Raw genomic sequence first — 16,340 nt, forward strand, 5'->3', positions numbered from 1 at the left:
TCTCTTTTGTGATTATTAGCCCTCTAAGTTGTGAAGATTCTTCTAACTGTATATAAACTACGCTTAATCTGAAAAATATAATTGTTGGTGCTTCCAAGTCGAAGCACACAGTGTATAGTAAATAGACACTAAATGAGAAATCAGGAAATCTAAAGTTGGGTTTTAGTTTTGTCACTAACTATTCATGAACCTTGAGCCTCCCTGTCTATAAGAGGATGTCATGCCTCCTTGAGGCAGAGCTGTGAGGATCAGAGGAGATAATGTGTGTGGAAGTCCTTTGTAAACTACAAGACATTAGGCTGTTGTTATTGTTAGACCTATTATTACTATTACTGTTATTAAAGGTTTTTCCATTGCAGATGAAAATTTGAATTGTGCGTAACCAATATTGTACCAGTGGTGAAATTGGCAAAGACTAGTCTTTAAGATATGTGAGAAGGTGGAAAATGCGGTGAATTTGCCCAGTCGTTTAGCATTAGTGAAAGACAGTTTTGGCAGAGTAATTACTTTTTCCATCCTCAAATATACTGTCTCCCTTTCCATAGAAACTATGTGAGGCAAGACGTCATATGTTTAAAATCTTTAAACCTAGAAAGAAAAAAAAAGAAGTCTCACCTTCAAAACAAATAAACAAACTCTGGAGGGGTATGTGGGCTTGAGTGTAACGTTTCACTGTACCACAGATTATAAACATTACAGGACCTTGGTGAGCCATGCCCATGATCTCATTGAGACTTTGGCTCCCCGTATCTCATACCATGCACCTTAGGAAGTTCTTGGATCAGAGGCAGATGTGGTCACTTTTGTTATTTTTCCCAGTCTGGCGGAGAACTGTGGCCTACTGTCTCCACTGATAAAGTAGTGAGAGAATCAAGAAGTCACTAGACCGTGAGGTTGAATACATCTTATCAATTTATGTTCCTTTTTAGAAAGCTAGTGCTCTTTTCTTTTTAGTGTTTGTGACTGTGGTTAATTATCTTAAAGTTACAGTCCCCTTATTATTTTTATTTTTTCGTAATTCAACAAACAGTTATTGAAAGTCCACTGAGTGGCAGACACCAGACTATATTCCAAGTCAGAATCATTTGGTTTTAAGTGGCAAAATCAGATTTTAGGATTGGTTGATTCAGCCGCTCAACAATGTCATCAAGGACCCAGGCTACTTTCGTCTTTCTGTTCTGCCCTTCTTAGTATGACCTGTGACTGTTTCTTATTATAAAAAGGAAAACTTTTCTAGAAGATTCGTAGGAGACATCATCTCAGGACTCATTGGCCATAAATGGGCCAAATCTAGCCCACCCCTAAATAAATAATTGGCAAGGAGAATGAAACTTCCATGATAGGCTTACACTGTCAAGAATTACCTCTGGGGTGTAGAGGCAATCTCTCCTGATACTCGTGTGTGAGAGTTAGACACCCAAACGAAATCAAGTCTTGGTAAACATGGGAAAATGATGACATGGATTTTGGAGAAAATTGTCTACAAAGAACATGGAGAGGAAGGAGTGACCAATACTGAGAAGGGGAGTGGGGGGAAAATTTTGTGGAGGAGATGTTATTTAAACTGCTATTAAAAGATGAGTCAGGGGCGGGCCCTGTGGCTGAGTGGTTAAGTTCATGCGCTCTGCTTTGGTGGCCGGAGGTTTCTCTGGTTCCGATCCCGGGCGCAGACATAGCCCCGCTCCTCAGGCCACATTGAGTTGGCATCCCATATGCCACAACTAGAAGGACCCATAACTAAAATATACAACTACGTGCTGGGGGTATTTGGGGAGAAAAAGCGGGGGAAAAAAAGATGAATCAGAATTTTCAGGGCTGAGTAGGAGTTTGTAGGAAACTGGAAGGGCATTTAGGTAAAGAAACAACAGTCAAGGATGCAAAAGAACATGGCACTTTAGGGAGCAACAGTAATTCTAGAGGCTAAAGTATAGTTTCTGTGCAAGGGTATACTGAGAAATAAGACAATTGGGTGAGGTTGGGCCAGATTGGGAAAATACTTGACTGTCTTGCTAATGATCTAGACCTTATCCTGAAGGAAATGGAGCCAATAGAGGATTTTAAGAAATCTGCAGTCCTTTTGTCAATGTCTTCCTGGTTTTTGTGGAGGTCTGACGCTCGTTCTCAAGTAGATTCCTCAGGAAGCGCCTCTGTTAACATCATTCCCTGGAGGCTTGCAAGTTTATAACAGTTTTATACTTGAAGGTCATTTTGGCTGGATGTTAGAACCTTGATTCACGTTTTCTCTTAAGTAATTTATGTATGTTACTCCCTTCCCCTCTGCATAAAACATTGCTATTGAAAAGTCTAAGGGTAATATCTTATTCTTTCCCATAGAAGTGAGTTGGTCTTTTTACCTGGATAACCAACAAATTTTTTTCTTTCTTTATTAAAGCCCAGCAGTTGTATGAGAATATGTCTTTATGATGGCCCATTCTGGGCCAATTTTCCCTGGTATATCGGGTAACTTTTCCATATACTCTCAAGTTTTATTTATTTCAAGAGAGAGTTTTCCTGAGTTATAGTTTTAAAAATTTGCTCTGTTGTATTGCTTTGTTTTCTTCTTGAGGATTCTTACAATATTTATGTTAGATCCTCTCTGCCTATTTGTTCTCTTGAATTTTTTGTTAGCTCTTTTTCCATCATTTTGGAGTTTTCATATCTATTTGTTTAAAGACATTACCCATTATGTTTCTACACTCTTGTGTTCCTCTAGTTTACTCTTCACTTCCAAATGATTTTTTCTTTTATTTCTAATTCTTTATGGAGATAATTCACCTCTCTTTAAAATTTGCTTTTTACTAAACACCTAACTTATGAGCTTTAATAATGCTAATTGATATTTTCCCTTTATTTCTTATATAATTTTCTTTTAACTTATTTTTTTCTTATAATAACTATATGGAAATTGACTATAGTCTTTTTATATTGCTCACTTGTAAGCGAAATGAGTTTTCATGGTATTTTAGGAGAGAGATGTGGGCCAGGGTAGCATTTCTGGTTTTGTGGGTCTCAAGATCCCATTTCTGTTATTTTCCCAGTGATGGAGAATAGGTTCGGATTCCTTTACTCCTCTCCTCTCTTTCTCTCTGGACTTTCTGATCCCTTCATCCTGGTCCCTGCCTTGCTCAATTTAGTTGCAACTCCCGGTAGTTTCCCCTCAGTGCAGGGCTTCGTCCTAGGAGGGGGCTTCAGTTTGCAGTTTTACGATTCACAGGAGTCAGACTTCCACAACGCTTCGGCACCATCAGATCTCATGGCGTTTTAGTCTTATCTGTTCCTCAGGGCTGGAAAAGTCCATTCCCATGTTCTTCTGCTATTCCTGAGCTTTCCAGTGAGACCTAATGGCAATTTGGGTTCCCTGGGTTTCAGGGCCCCTCGAGTCCCTCTGCCTTCCCTCCACAGATTTTGGGAGTTTATTGGAGCATCTGGACTTTGTAGTGATGGCTACTTTGTCCTGATTTGCTTATATTTTGCTGTCAGGGTAGATACTTTGTCACTAGTATTGTTGTATATGTTGTCCCTTAGGTTTTCTGTTTTTCTAGACTAGTTGCTCCATTTTTAATTGGGAGATTCAAAAGCCAGGCCACCATCATCTTTCTAGAATTCCTCCAGTTTTTCTTGAAAAAAAATTGTTCTGTAATTTCATAATTGACAAATGTATTAGATTATTGACACATATGACATCACTTAGAAAAGTTGAGCTTCTGGGCTTTGCTTTTGCAGTTCTCTGAAATTCTAAGAGCCTTTGTTTTGGCTTTTGAATTTACATGTGCATTTGGAACAAGTATGTGGTTAGGATTATGAAGGTACCTCATTTGCACCAATTATGTGCTTAGAGTTTGTATAATCACAATATTGTAGAATGGCTTTGGGATCGGCCTGATCTGGATTCAAATCCCACTTCTGCCACTTACCATTTTTCTTTTCACATATTAATTCATCCCTCTGAGGCTTTCCTCACCTATAACATGGAAACACTGCAACAACAGCTACCGCTATTAAACACCTCAAAGGGTCATTTGCATTAAATTGTGTTGGCTATTTGACTGAAGGTTAATAAACTCATACTTATAATTTTTTATTTGATTGCATGCTATTGCATAGCCGTCTAATAAGGTGACAATGTAGAAAACAGTTGAAAGTACAATAATTTCTTTTGTATTACATAAAAAAATTCTTGTAGAATTTTAGGAAAAAAATGACAATTAAATATTTTCAAGATTATTTTATTAATACATCAGAAATAGGAAGTGTGTCTTAAGTATCAGAAATTGTATTTAAATTTGACATTGAGAGTGATGCTGACGTCACTTCCCACAGCAATCCAGAGAGGCACCATTTTATGGAAAAAGATGCTAACCCTTAGACTTGGGAGGAAGCTGACTTGAGTTCTTCCTTCACCATTTACTAGAAGCTTAATTTGGTTCGTTATACCCTCAATGAAAGCTTCCTTTTATAGTTACGAGTTTGCAAATAATCACATGCAATGAAGATAATTATAAATAATCAAATGCAATGAATATTAATGGACATGTACTCACTGCTAGAAACTGGCATAGGTGCTGGGCATACAACAATGAACAAAGCAGAAAGGAGTTACAGTTCAAGGTCAAAGGCAAATAAATAAGCCACTACTGCATAGAGTGAGAAGTGCTATACTATAGAAGAACCAGGCATTACAGGAGGAGGAGCTTAACCCAGACTTGGGGTTCAGGAAAGGCTTCCTGAGGAAAGTGGATCCCTCAGTTGGCAGCTGAGGATGGGTAGGAATTCCCAAGGTAATAGGAAAGTAGACAGAAAAGGCGTCTGCAAGGACATGGAGACATGGGCAAGCAGCACATCTGAGGGCATGGCACTTGAAGGACTAATGCATAAGCAGGGTTCCCAATACTGGCTCAAGTTCAGACTCACCAGAAGAGCTTTTAAAATTACAGATTTTTTTTTGTAGGCCCCACCCTAGACTTAATGAATCACGTTCTCGGAGAATAAGTCCCAGGATTCTGATTATTAGCTCCCACTGGGGGCCACTGGCTTAGTACACGTGTGTGTGTGGAGTGGGGGTTGGAGAAGGGGAATCAGCGCAGAGAAGACGAAGCAGGGAAGCCAGGGGCCCACCAGGAAAGGCATGTAAACCACATGTGGAGTTTGGATTTTATCCTAAGGGCAGGGGGGAGCCATGGAGGAATGTAGGGGGTATAGAGGTGAGATGATCAGATTTATGATTTCTAAAGATCACTAAGTTTACTAAAACATGATCCCTGCCTTCATGAGGGACACAATCTAGTTTATGAGGCTCAACATCTTTGAAGCTCAGTTTTTAAAATCTAAAATGGAAATAGTAATAACTACTTTGGATGGTTATTGTGAGGTTTAACTGAGATAATTTATGCAAAGTGCCTGATATGTAATTGGTGCTCAAAAGATGTTAATTTCTATTATTTGAAAAAGCCATGGAGCCAAATAATTGGTGGGCATTACACAGCCACTGCCATACATCAGGGGAGGCGGGGATTTCTGTTCAACCATCTTTTTCAGGTGCCTTTGACAAATTGTTTTCCTTTGCCCACACTTGCAACACTGGGATGGAGAGCCCCCTTTTATCTCATCCCCCACCCCACTTTCACTTGAGTTACAATCTTTATGCTAATGACTTCCAAATGTACATCACCAGCCTAGTTTTCTTTCCTGCGATCCAAGCCCATATATCCAACTGACTCCTGGATGTTTGCACTTAAATGTCTTGTGGGTACTTCATTCAAATTAGGTATGTTAGTAAGTCTACACATTTATGGACAGCTAATATTCGATAAGGGAGCCAAGAGCATACGATGGAGAAAGGAGAGTCTCTTCAATAAATGGTGCTGGGAGAACTGGACAGCCACATGCAAAAGAATAAAAGTAGACCATTCTCTTACACCATGCACAAAAATCAACTCAAAATGGATTAAAGACTTGAATGTAAGACCCGAAACCATGAAACTTCTAGAAGAAAACATAGGCAGTACGCTCTTTGACATCGGTCTTAGCAGCATATTTTCAAGTCCCATGTCTGACCAGGCAAGGGAAACAAAAGAAAAAATGAACAAATGGGACTACATCAAACTAAAAAGCTTCTGCACAGCAAAGGAAACCATCAACAAAACGAGAAGACAACCTAACAAGTGGAGAAGATATTTGCAAAGCATATATCAGATAAGGGGTTAATATCCAAAATATACAAAGAACTCGCACAGCTCAACAACAAAAAAACCCCAACAATCCAATTAAAAGATGGGCAAAGGATCTGAAAAGAGATTTCTCCAAAGAAGATATACGGATGGCCAACAGGCATATGAAAAGATGCTCAACGTCATTAGCTATCAGGGAAACGCAAATCAAAACTACAATGAGGTATCACCTCACTCCGGTCAGAATGGCTATAATTAGCAAGACAGGAAACAACAAATGTTGGAGAGGATGTGGAAAGAAGATAACCCTTGTTCACTGCTGGTGGGAGTGCAAACTGGTGCAGCCATTATGGAAAGCAGTATGGAGTATCCTCAGAAAATTAAGAATATATCTACCATATGATGCAGCTATCCAACTGCTGGGTATTTATCCTAAGAACTTGAAAACGCAAAGACATTAAGATACTTGCACCCCTATGTTCATTGAAGCATTATACACGATAGCCAAGACTTGGAAGCAACCTAGGTGCCCATCAAGGGACGAATGGATAGAGAAGATGTGGTATATATACACAATGGAATACTACTCAGCCATAAGAAATGATGAAATCCAGCCATTTGTGACAACATGGATGGACCTTGAGGGTATTATGCTGAATGAAATAAGTCAGAGGGAGAAAGTCAAATACCATATGATGTCACTCATAAGTAGAAGATAACAACAACAACAAACAAACACGTAGCATTGGAGATTGGATTGGTCGTTACCAGAGGGGAAGGGGGGAGGGCAAAAGGGGTGATTCGGCTCACATGTGAGGGGATGGACTATAATTAGTTTTTTTGGGTGGTGAACATGATGTAATCTACACAGAATTTGAAATATATTATGATGTACATCTGAAAGCTATATAATGTTATAATCCAATGTTACTGCAATTAAAAACATTTTTTAAAACCCCACAAATTAGGTATTTTAATACCAAATACCACCCTTTCTCCCACAAGAAAGCAAAAAAACCCCTGCCTTTCCAACTTTAGTACCAGTAGGTCAAGCCGGAAACGTGGGGATCCATCATTGAATCACTCAGCCGTATCTTCTCCAGTCAACCTTCACAAACCCGCACCTTTCTCTCCAGGCCAAGACCATCACCCGCTTCCAAACTATCACCACCTCTTATCTGAACTCAGTGAAATAATCTCTGAGTTCCCAACACCATTCCTTGCCCCAACCCCAACTCTACAATCCTGAGAGAGCTCCCATGATACTAAATTGGTAAAATCCCCTCCCCCACCTCCCCTGACACACATTTAAACCTCTTCAGTGGCTTTCACATGCCCTTAAAATGAACTCCAAACTCTCCACCAAGGCTTATAAGACCCTTCAAGATCTTGCCTCTCGAAAAGTTTCATTTTCTCCCATTCTCTCTTTCCTATTTTATGCTCTAACCATTCTGAAGTAGACAAAAGTCAGCTCTCTTTCACTCTCAGATCTGTGTTACGTGATGATTCCTCCACCCAGAATCCCCTTCGCACTGCATGACTCCTCATCCCTTAGGCCTTGGCTTACAGACAGCCTCTTGGAAGGCAGTCCTTGAATCTTTACACCAGCTGAGACTCCTTTGTTGTGTGTATCTGTGGTTTCTTTACCTCTTTCTCCTTAATGCTGTCCATTATAATTGTAATTTCTCAATGCCCATGTTCCCCACTGGATTGTAAGCAACATGATGGCAAAAGAGTGTACACAGCCAATCCATATTAATCAGAGATTCTGCTTGGGAATTTGCCTACTTGCTAAAATTTTTTGTAACCCCAAAATCATTACTCACAGCACTTCCTCAGACATTCTTGGACCTGCAAAGAGAGGTGAAGGATTTGAGTCACCCAACATACGTGTTCTCAGCTGAGGTCGAACAGGATGATTCTCTGCCTTCTTGTTTCAGCTCTCATACTATAAACAAGTGTCCATTTTGCAGTCTACTTAGTACTACATTTTCCACATTTTTGTGGGTTTCATTGGTGATTTCACTGTTTAAAATGGCCCCCAAGCACAGTACTGAAATTCTGTCTAGGGTTCCTAAGCGCAAGCAGGCTGTGATTTGCCCTACAGAGAATTGCATGCGTTAGATAAGCTTCATTGAGGCATGAGTTGTTGTATTGTCCATGAGTTCGATGTTAATGAATTAACAATATATAAAATAAGATGTCTTTAAACAGAAACAAACATTAAATAAGGTTATGTATTGATCAGTTGATGAAAATGTGACCAAAAGCTTGCAGGAACCTAATCCTGTATTTCTCCTAGGAGCAATGATTCCGTATTCACTAATTCAGTTTTTGTGATTACTTTGTAGAACATAACTACTGCGAATAAGACTTAGCCACATTTTATTAACTTCTATATCCCCAGTAGTTAGTACAGTGACTCTCACATAATTGTTGTTCAATAAATATTTGTTGAAACTGAATTGTATGTATATATACACATATACTTTATACATACATATATGGAAATTATATAAAACGTAGAAATAAATTAAAACCAAATTTATTTTTCATGCCAAAGATGTACCTCACAGCCTTATAATTACTTTCTGCTTTTTTTAAAAGTGCCTAAATATGTTTATTTTTTATATCATCTTTATTTTTATTATTACCTAGGATGCTGGAGAAATGGTTCGTTCCTTTGTTGGTGGTTTGGAACTTGTTGTCAATTTACTGAAATCAGATAATAAAGAAGTTTTGGCAAGTGTATGTGCTGCTATTACCAATATAGCAAAAGATCAAGAAAATTTAGCTGTTATTACAGATCATGGAGTTGTCCCTTTATTGTCTAAACTAGCAAATACAGTAAGTAACATCTTTTTATTTTAAATGCATATTGTCATAAGTGTGTAGTGTAGTGGCAAAAACAATGAGCTTAAAGTCCAGGGACCTGGATTCAAGTTTAATATCTATCACTTATTATGTATGAGATTTTGATTAATTAATTTCTCTGAGACGAATCAGCATGAAAGTGTATTTTATACCAGACAATGTTAATATGCAAGATCCTTATAAAATAGAGGCTGTTTTTTATTTGTCACTGGCAAGCAAAGTGTTGGCAAATATAAATGTTATTGTGTAAGTGTTAACTATCATCTTCGTCACCATCATAATTATTATTTTCCTTAAGATAATTGTTCATGCCAACCTGAGAAGTTAATGCACCTCAGCAAGCTTGCATTGATGGCATTCTTGAGCTAGAAGACTTTGGCATTAACTGTGTTGTTTATCCAGAGCTGTGCCAGATAGAATAAGCAGCCTTGAGAGATGAGGGCTTCACCATGACCAGAGGTATCTGCGCATAGCTTGGACTACCACTTGGCAGAGAAGTCGTAGAGCAGAAATTCAATCGTTGGAAGGAGGCTCGGTCTACAAGACTTTTTAGGGCCAGTCTAACGTTGAGTTCCTATCTGCCAGATTTAGCTAAGGACACCAAGTTGTTGCCTGAATCCAAAGAATGGTACAATTAATAAACAGAAAACTATACTCTATTCAATTATGTTATACCTGTACAAGGTAATTACATACAAAAAGAAAGATATAGTCTTCATGAAGAATACAGAAAGGGAAATGGCAGACTCAAAACGTGTCATTGTTGGCTGCACTATTTGTTCTCTCGGAAACCAAGATGTATTCTTGATGTGGAAGTATTCCTAGGGCGAAGAAGTAGGCTTAATCCCTTATCCCAGTTAAGTGAAATGCTCCCTTAAGAATTATGTTTTTACTAAACCTCTTGCTGACCTGTAATTTTGCATTGTAAGTGGACTTACTCAAAAGGAAATTCAGCCTTGAGCAAATAACTAATGCCAGACACCTGATTGCCTTTGATTGAGTGCACTGTTTATGTTCAGTTCATAAAAAGAAAACTCAAGATTGAAACTTGGTCCATTGGTGACCCACCAAAATACTAGTTCCCTTCAAGACATTGCCTGAATAGCCAGCTAGCCCTTCTCTCTTGACTCATTGGCATCTTAGCAGGTAAGAAACATCTAGCACATAAACATGATCTCACAGGATCATTACAATGCACATACCACAATTTGTTTCCTTTGTGCAGAATAGTGATAAACTGAGGCATCATCTAGCAGAAGCTATTTCACATTGCTGTATGTGGGGCAGAAACAGAGTGGCCTTCGGTGAGCACAACGCAGTGGCTCCGTTAGTGCGTTACCTGAAATCAAATGACACCAACGTGCATCGAGCAACAGCTCAAGCCTTGTACCAACTCTCAGAAGATGCTGATAACTGCATCACCATGCATGAGAATGGTGCAGTAAAGGTACAGTTGATTGACTTTGTGGTTTATTCCAAGTTAGGTAAATGTAGTTGGAAAGAAACTTAAGTAGTGTTAAGGTTTTACAAAAGTGGGTATTTTAACACACAAAACTGCCTACTTGTTGGGTCATGGCTGCATTTGAGCCATGTGGTATCATAGCTTATGCTGCAAAAAAGTTGTGTGGAGGTAAATTTTTCTAAATCAAAAAATATAAAATGGACTCAGTAAAATAAGTAATCATTCCCTAATTTGAATTTGATTAAAGAAAATGTGCAGAGCGTGAACAGTGGTATTCATAATTTTATATAGTATATTATTTACTCAGCCCAGAAATAGTAAAATATGGGCACCAACTAAACAACAAAGGAATTGGCTGAAATCACAACTAGACTATAGCTTACAGTCTTAACCGTAATAGCAAAAGACTAATTCAAAGACATTTTTTCAAAAAACAATTTGCATCGAATTTTATTTGCCTTTAATCAACAGGTAGGAGAGTTTCTGCGCATAGGTTTGTAGTGTACCTGTACTTGGAAACCACCTAGAGCTTCTGAATGGGATATTTTGATCACAATAAATACAAAAATACTTGAGTACATGAACAGCTTAATGTATTAGGAGAAATTGATTTAAATGTTAGTTATTTTCTTTAGGTTGTTTTCTTGTACACTATAATTTTACTGCTTATTGCCTCAATTTGGAGCCTATGACAACGAGATGCATTTTGAAATGTATACCCAAGGCGGGCTTGATATTTTAGACAAGAGTTAAAATAAAATCTCCGGTTAATCATATCTAGTCAATTTTATATATGCCGAATATGAAACATCTTAGGAGGAATAAAGCTTAAAATCCCAATTGGTAATTTTTTGAGGCAATTATTTTAATTTATCCTTCAAACCTATTATAGTTGAAGAATATGATGTTAATTTTTCTGAAATTAAACCCAATTTACATTCAAATATGTCAACTTTTCCATTATAAATCTGTTTTTATAGCATGGGTTAGGCCAAATTAATTTCTTCAAGCAAAAAGCTGGCGTAAAAAGCAACTTTTAAACTAAGTACTAATTTTTCAAAGCAAATTATAAAAGATATATTGGGAATGTTAATTTCAAATTGCTAAAGAATGATAAAAATGCCACTTTCACATGATTATGTTCACATTTCAAAATAGAAGCTTTTCTAATTTAAACTTACACATTCTATTGTGGAACAAGGACTTGCACAACCTAACTTGCCATAGTATACAGTCTTTAAAAAAAACGAAGCTATAAAAATTAAGTGGACCCATAAAGTGTCTGACATATAACATATGCTTAGACAATTGCCAGTTACTTTAAGAAGAGAATTTCTAGACTACTCAGAAAGTTGTAAATTTAATAAGGCTTACACATTACAGTTCAATTGGCGTATATCCTGCGTGTGTATGCAACTCTCAATTATTTCTTCTAATGCAAGTCAATAGATAATCCAAAATCACTTATGAATTGTATTCTGCTATTCAAGTCTGGAAGCTGTTCACCCACCCACACAGCTTATATGTGTTAGAAAAAGAAGAAAGAAAGTAGGGTTTGTTGTGCTCTAGACCCTTCCCAGCTCATCACCAGGTATCTTGACATCTTGAGAGTATCATGAGGTATCTTGAGGACCTCTCTGTCTCATCTATTTGCATTCCTGACTACCTGCTATTTCTACTGGAGGACAACTGTAAAGAACGGGACCTTGCTTTTTATAAGTTACTCTGTCACAGTAGAGAGGCAGGCCTTACCATGGGCTCTTCCTTCTTGGGACCATCGGTGAAGCGTAAGGACCTGTGTCTTCCTTCTCTCGTTTTCTTTAAGGAGGGAAGAAATGAGGGTGTAGTATACCAGATGTACACAGAATAAATGGAGTTTGGTAGTTGCTTGGATATGGGGAATAAAGGAAAAGGTTGAGTCAAAAATGACTCCAACTTTCAGGCTAGATGAAGAGAAAGGTTCCATTAGCAGAGATAATGAAGAAAGTATTTGGCACATTAGGGAGGTTATAGTACCTGCAGTGAATATGTCACAATGTGTAACTCCTGGCATTTCTGAGTTCAAATGCATATAAACTTTATCCACTATTTTGGCAAATCCCTGGCTGTTTTCATTCTTAATTGCTACTGCACCTTCCTAGTCAAATGCTCAGTGTTATTTCCCAGTCCTGCACCATTCCTGCCGCAGCTGCCCAGGAGCATTGTCGACAGGTGCTTTGACAGTTACCAGAATCATCCTGTCACCCTGTTATAAGTAATTTATTCTGGAATTAACCTTCGCCGTACAATTTCCTCAACAGCAGCAGCGCCTGACGTCATGCGATGGATCTGTCTCGTGTGAACTGATGTTGATTCTGCAATAACAGTGAACGAGCAGCCTTGTGGGTCTGGAACAGATTGAGTTCAGTTTCTAATGTGTTCAGTTTAAATTGGCAGTTTGAATTTTACGTCTAGAGCAGTGCTGTCCAGTAAGAATGCAACATGAGCTACATATGTAATATTAAATTTTCTAGTAGCCACAATTTCAGGAAAGATAAAAAGACACAGGTAAAATTATATAATTATTTTAGTAATATATTTATTTAACCCAATAAATCCAAAATATTATTTTAACATATAATCAATATAAAAAATACTAAGAAGATATTTTACATTATCTTTTTTTTTTTTGTGCTAAGTCTTCAAAATCCGGTGTGTATTTTACACTTACACTACATGTCAATTTGGACAGGCCACATATCAGGTTCTCACTCGTGGCCAGTGGTTTCCTTATTGGACAGCGTGAGTCTAGAGACGGGAGAGAGAGGAAGATTCAGGAAGTATCGGTGGAGAAATATTAAGCCATGAGCCAGGGCGGATAAGATGTTTTTGGCAGAGAGTTCAGAGAAACCTGGAAAATGTCTACATTTTCCACTCACAGAGCAAATAAACTAGGAGGAGGAGCTGTCAAAGTAAACTCGAGAAGTTAACAGGTTAACCAGCAGTTCTAGGAGCCAAAGGAAGAGCGAGTTTCCAAAGGGTTTGTGTTTAAACGCTGCTAAGTGGTCAACAAGGATTTCCTGCCTCAATTATGTTGAAAAATAATCCTTGTGGTAGAGCCTTTCCAGGTAAGAAGCACTTCTGTAGGAACCAATAAGTCCCCTGCTCCGGTAAATACAACGTAATAGGAAGAACTCAATCCGTGTCCTCTTTATGATTGGACACAGACCTCCTTCTCAAAAGTGTCAGCTCAGAGTCTCGTATCATTACAAAGCCTTGTGAATGTGGATGCAGAGCTGTTGGTAACAATATTGAAAATATGAGATGTCTAGGAGATGTACCAAAGCTACTTGCTAATTATAGCAAAACCGCAACATAGGAAGTAATATAAGGGGGGGAAGAAGTTGCAGGAAAAACTGAGCAAGACAAGCCGTTTCCTAAGACAGAGAAAGTGATTGAATAGAAAGATGATGAGCACTATAAAAGGCATTAAGCTCCCTTCCCCAGGATGACATTGCATTTATTTTTGCAGATTTCCATACCAGGCAGGTGAAAGCTACATTATGGCCTGTAACTTTCTGGAGGGCAGGAAATTGAACAGATTGTAGAAAATACAACCGGAAGTGGGTCCAGCAGTGGCAGAGTGAGGGGAGAGCATTTCAATTTGGGGGGAGCTGAAAGGGTTGTCTTGCCTGCCTCCCAGACTCAGCACAGGTAGTGGCGTTCCAGAAAAGTGGGAAGATGAACCCAGAAGCAAACACTCCCCATAGCTTTTGAAGCCTGGCACAGGAAAAGAAAAATATCACTCAAGTTTTTGAGTCAAGGAAATAGACTTTAAGAGACTGAATTCACCCCGGATCTCAGTGTCTATAAGCAGTCTACATACTTAATATTTGATTGAATTATAATATTTTCTGTTAATTAAAACTCTCAAAGTAATTCTGTGGTTTGGGGTACTTTTCTCACATTTCAGGTATCCCCTGGAGTGTTAGGGTTAGTCCACTTGCCGATACGCTGATAAATTTACTTAGTAGGACTATTAGGCATCAGCGACTACATTATGATACCATGTGTAGAGTCCTCTGCAGACTTGTTTCTGATTGACTTTTTTCTTGTTATTTGCATGTTTCCTTTGAAGCAAGAAAGAAATTTATGTTTGCTTAAGGGTCCCAATAAGTTAGATTTTAGTTTATCATGTTTAACTTTAATATTAATAACATATATCAAATGTTTTCCTTATTTCATTTTTATTTTTTGAACTTAAAAAATGTAATAGCATTAGTTAGGTATAATTGACATACACATGTGCATATTTAAAGTATACAATTTGATAAGTTTTGACATATATACATACATGCAAATGTATATGTGTATACACACACACACACACACTCCATGAAACCATTACCAAATCAAGATAATGACCCCCAAAATTTCCTCGTACACCTTTGTGTATCCTCTTTCTTGCCCCTCTCTGTCCTATAATTTAATTCCAGAAAACATACATTGTATTACTTGAATATTTTTTAAAAATTTGAGACTTGTTCTGTGACCCAGAATATGTTTATCTTGTTCATGTTCCACATACGCTTGAAAAGAATGAGTGTTTTGATGTGGCTGGGTAAAGTGGCCAATGAAGTTTAATAAGATCGAGTTGGTTGATACTGTTGTTCAAGTGTTCTACATCTTTATGGATTTAATGCCTACTTGTTCTACCAATTATTGTAGATTTGCTAATTTCTTCTTGCAGTTCTATCTGTTTTTTCTTTGTGTATTTTGAAGCTCTCTTATTAGGCGCAAAAATATTTAGGAATTGTATGTCCTCTTGATGACCTCTTTATCACTATGAGGTAATCATCTTTATCCCTAGTCATATTCTTTGTTTTGAAACAAATCTACCATTTCTGCTACTAATAGATATATTCCTGCTTTCCTTTGGTTAGTATTACCATGACAAAATCTAGAAATTTTCTATCCTTTTACCCTATTTGTGTATTTTTATTTAAACTGGCTATTTGTAAGCAGTGTACAGTTGGGGCTTGTTTTTTAATTCCACGCTCAACCTCTGCCTTTTTCAGGGAAGCTGAGGGGTATTTACATAATTTACAATTAATGTGCTATTGACATGGTTGGCTTTAAATGTGTCACCTTGTTTTCTGGTTTTCCCATCTGTTCTATCTTTTCTTTTCTTTCTCTGTCTTCTCTTGGATTAATTGAATATATTTTTTATTATTTCATTTTCTCTCCTTTGTTGGCTTATTAGTTATGATCCTTTGTTGTTATTTTAGTGGTTTTTTTAGAGTTTACAGTATACATATTTAATTCAGCACACTGTACCTCCAAATTATACACATAAATATATAGTTTAAGAATCACACAACAGTATGCTTCCATTTCTGTCCTCCTGGCTTTTGTGCTATTGTTGTCATACATTGCACTCCTACATATATTGTAAACTCCACATACGTTATTCTTGTTTTTGGAGGTAAATGGTCAATTATCTTTTACAGAGACTTAAATAAATAGGAAAAGCGCTATTTATTCCTTTTTTCTAGATGCGGATTTTCATTTATCATTTTCTTACTGCCTAAAGGACTTTTAACATTTCTTGTAGTACAGTTCTGTTGCTGATGAATTCTTTCAGCTTTTATATGTCTAAAAAAGACTATTTTGTCTTTGAAAAAATTTTTGCTGGATGTGGAATTTTACACTGACTTTTTTCCTTTCAGAACTTTAAACATGTTGCTCCATTTTATTTTCATTTGCATTGTTTCTGAGAAGAAATCTGCTATCATCCTTATGTTTGCTCACTTGTATGCCACATTTCTTTTTTCTTTGGCTGCTTTTAGGATTTTATC

At 37.6% G+C, this 16,340-nt stretch overlaps 1 protein-coding gene across 12 annotated transcripts in view; it reads left to right on the forward strand.

Annotated features, from left to right (window-relative positions):
* ODAD2 (outer dynein arm docking complex subunit 2) overlaps positions 1-16,340 on the forward strand; it is a 186,688-nt gene that overhangs the window by 136,534 nt on the left and 33,814 nt on the right. For 9 of the 12 annotated variants that reach the window (XM_023632245.2, XM_023632243.2, XM_023632244.2 and 6 more), the window contains 2 exons: positions 8,826-9,014; positions 10,267-10,488. The exons of the other annotated variants lie outside the window; for them this stretch is intronic. In XM_023632245.2, coding sequence (XP_023488013.1) covers positions 8,826-9,014; positions 10,267-10,488 — 411 coding nt within the window. The remainder of the gene's footprint in view (positions 1-8,825; positions 9,015-10,266; positions 10,489-16,340) is intronic. 12 annotated transcript variants of the gene reach the window in all.

The sequence above is a fragment of the Equus caballus genome, chromosome 29 (genome assembly GCF_041296265.1).
Source record: "Equus caballus isolate H_3958 breed thoroughbred chromosome 29, TB-T2T, whole genome shotgun sequence".
Lineage (NCBI taxonomy): Eukaryota > Metazoa > Chordata > Mammalia > Perissodactyla > Equidae > Equus > Equus caballus.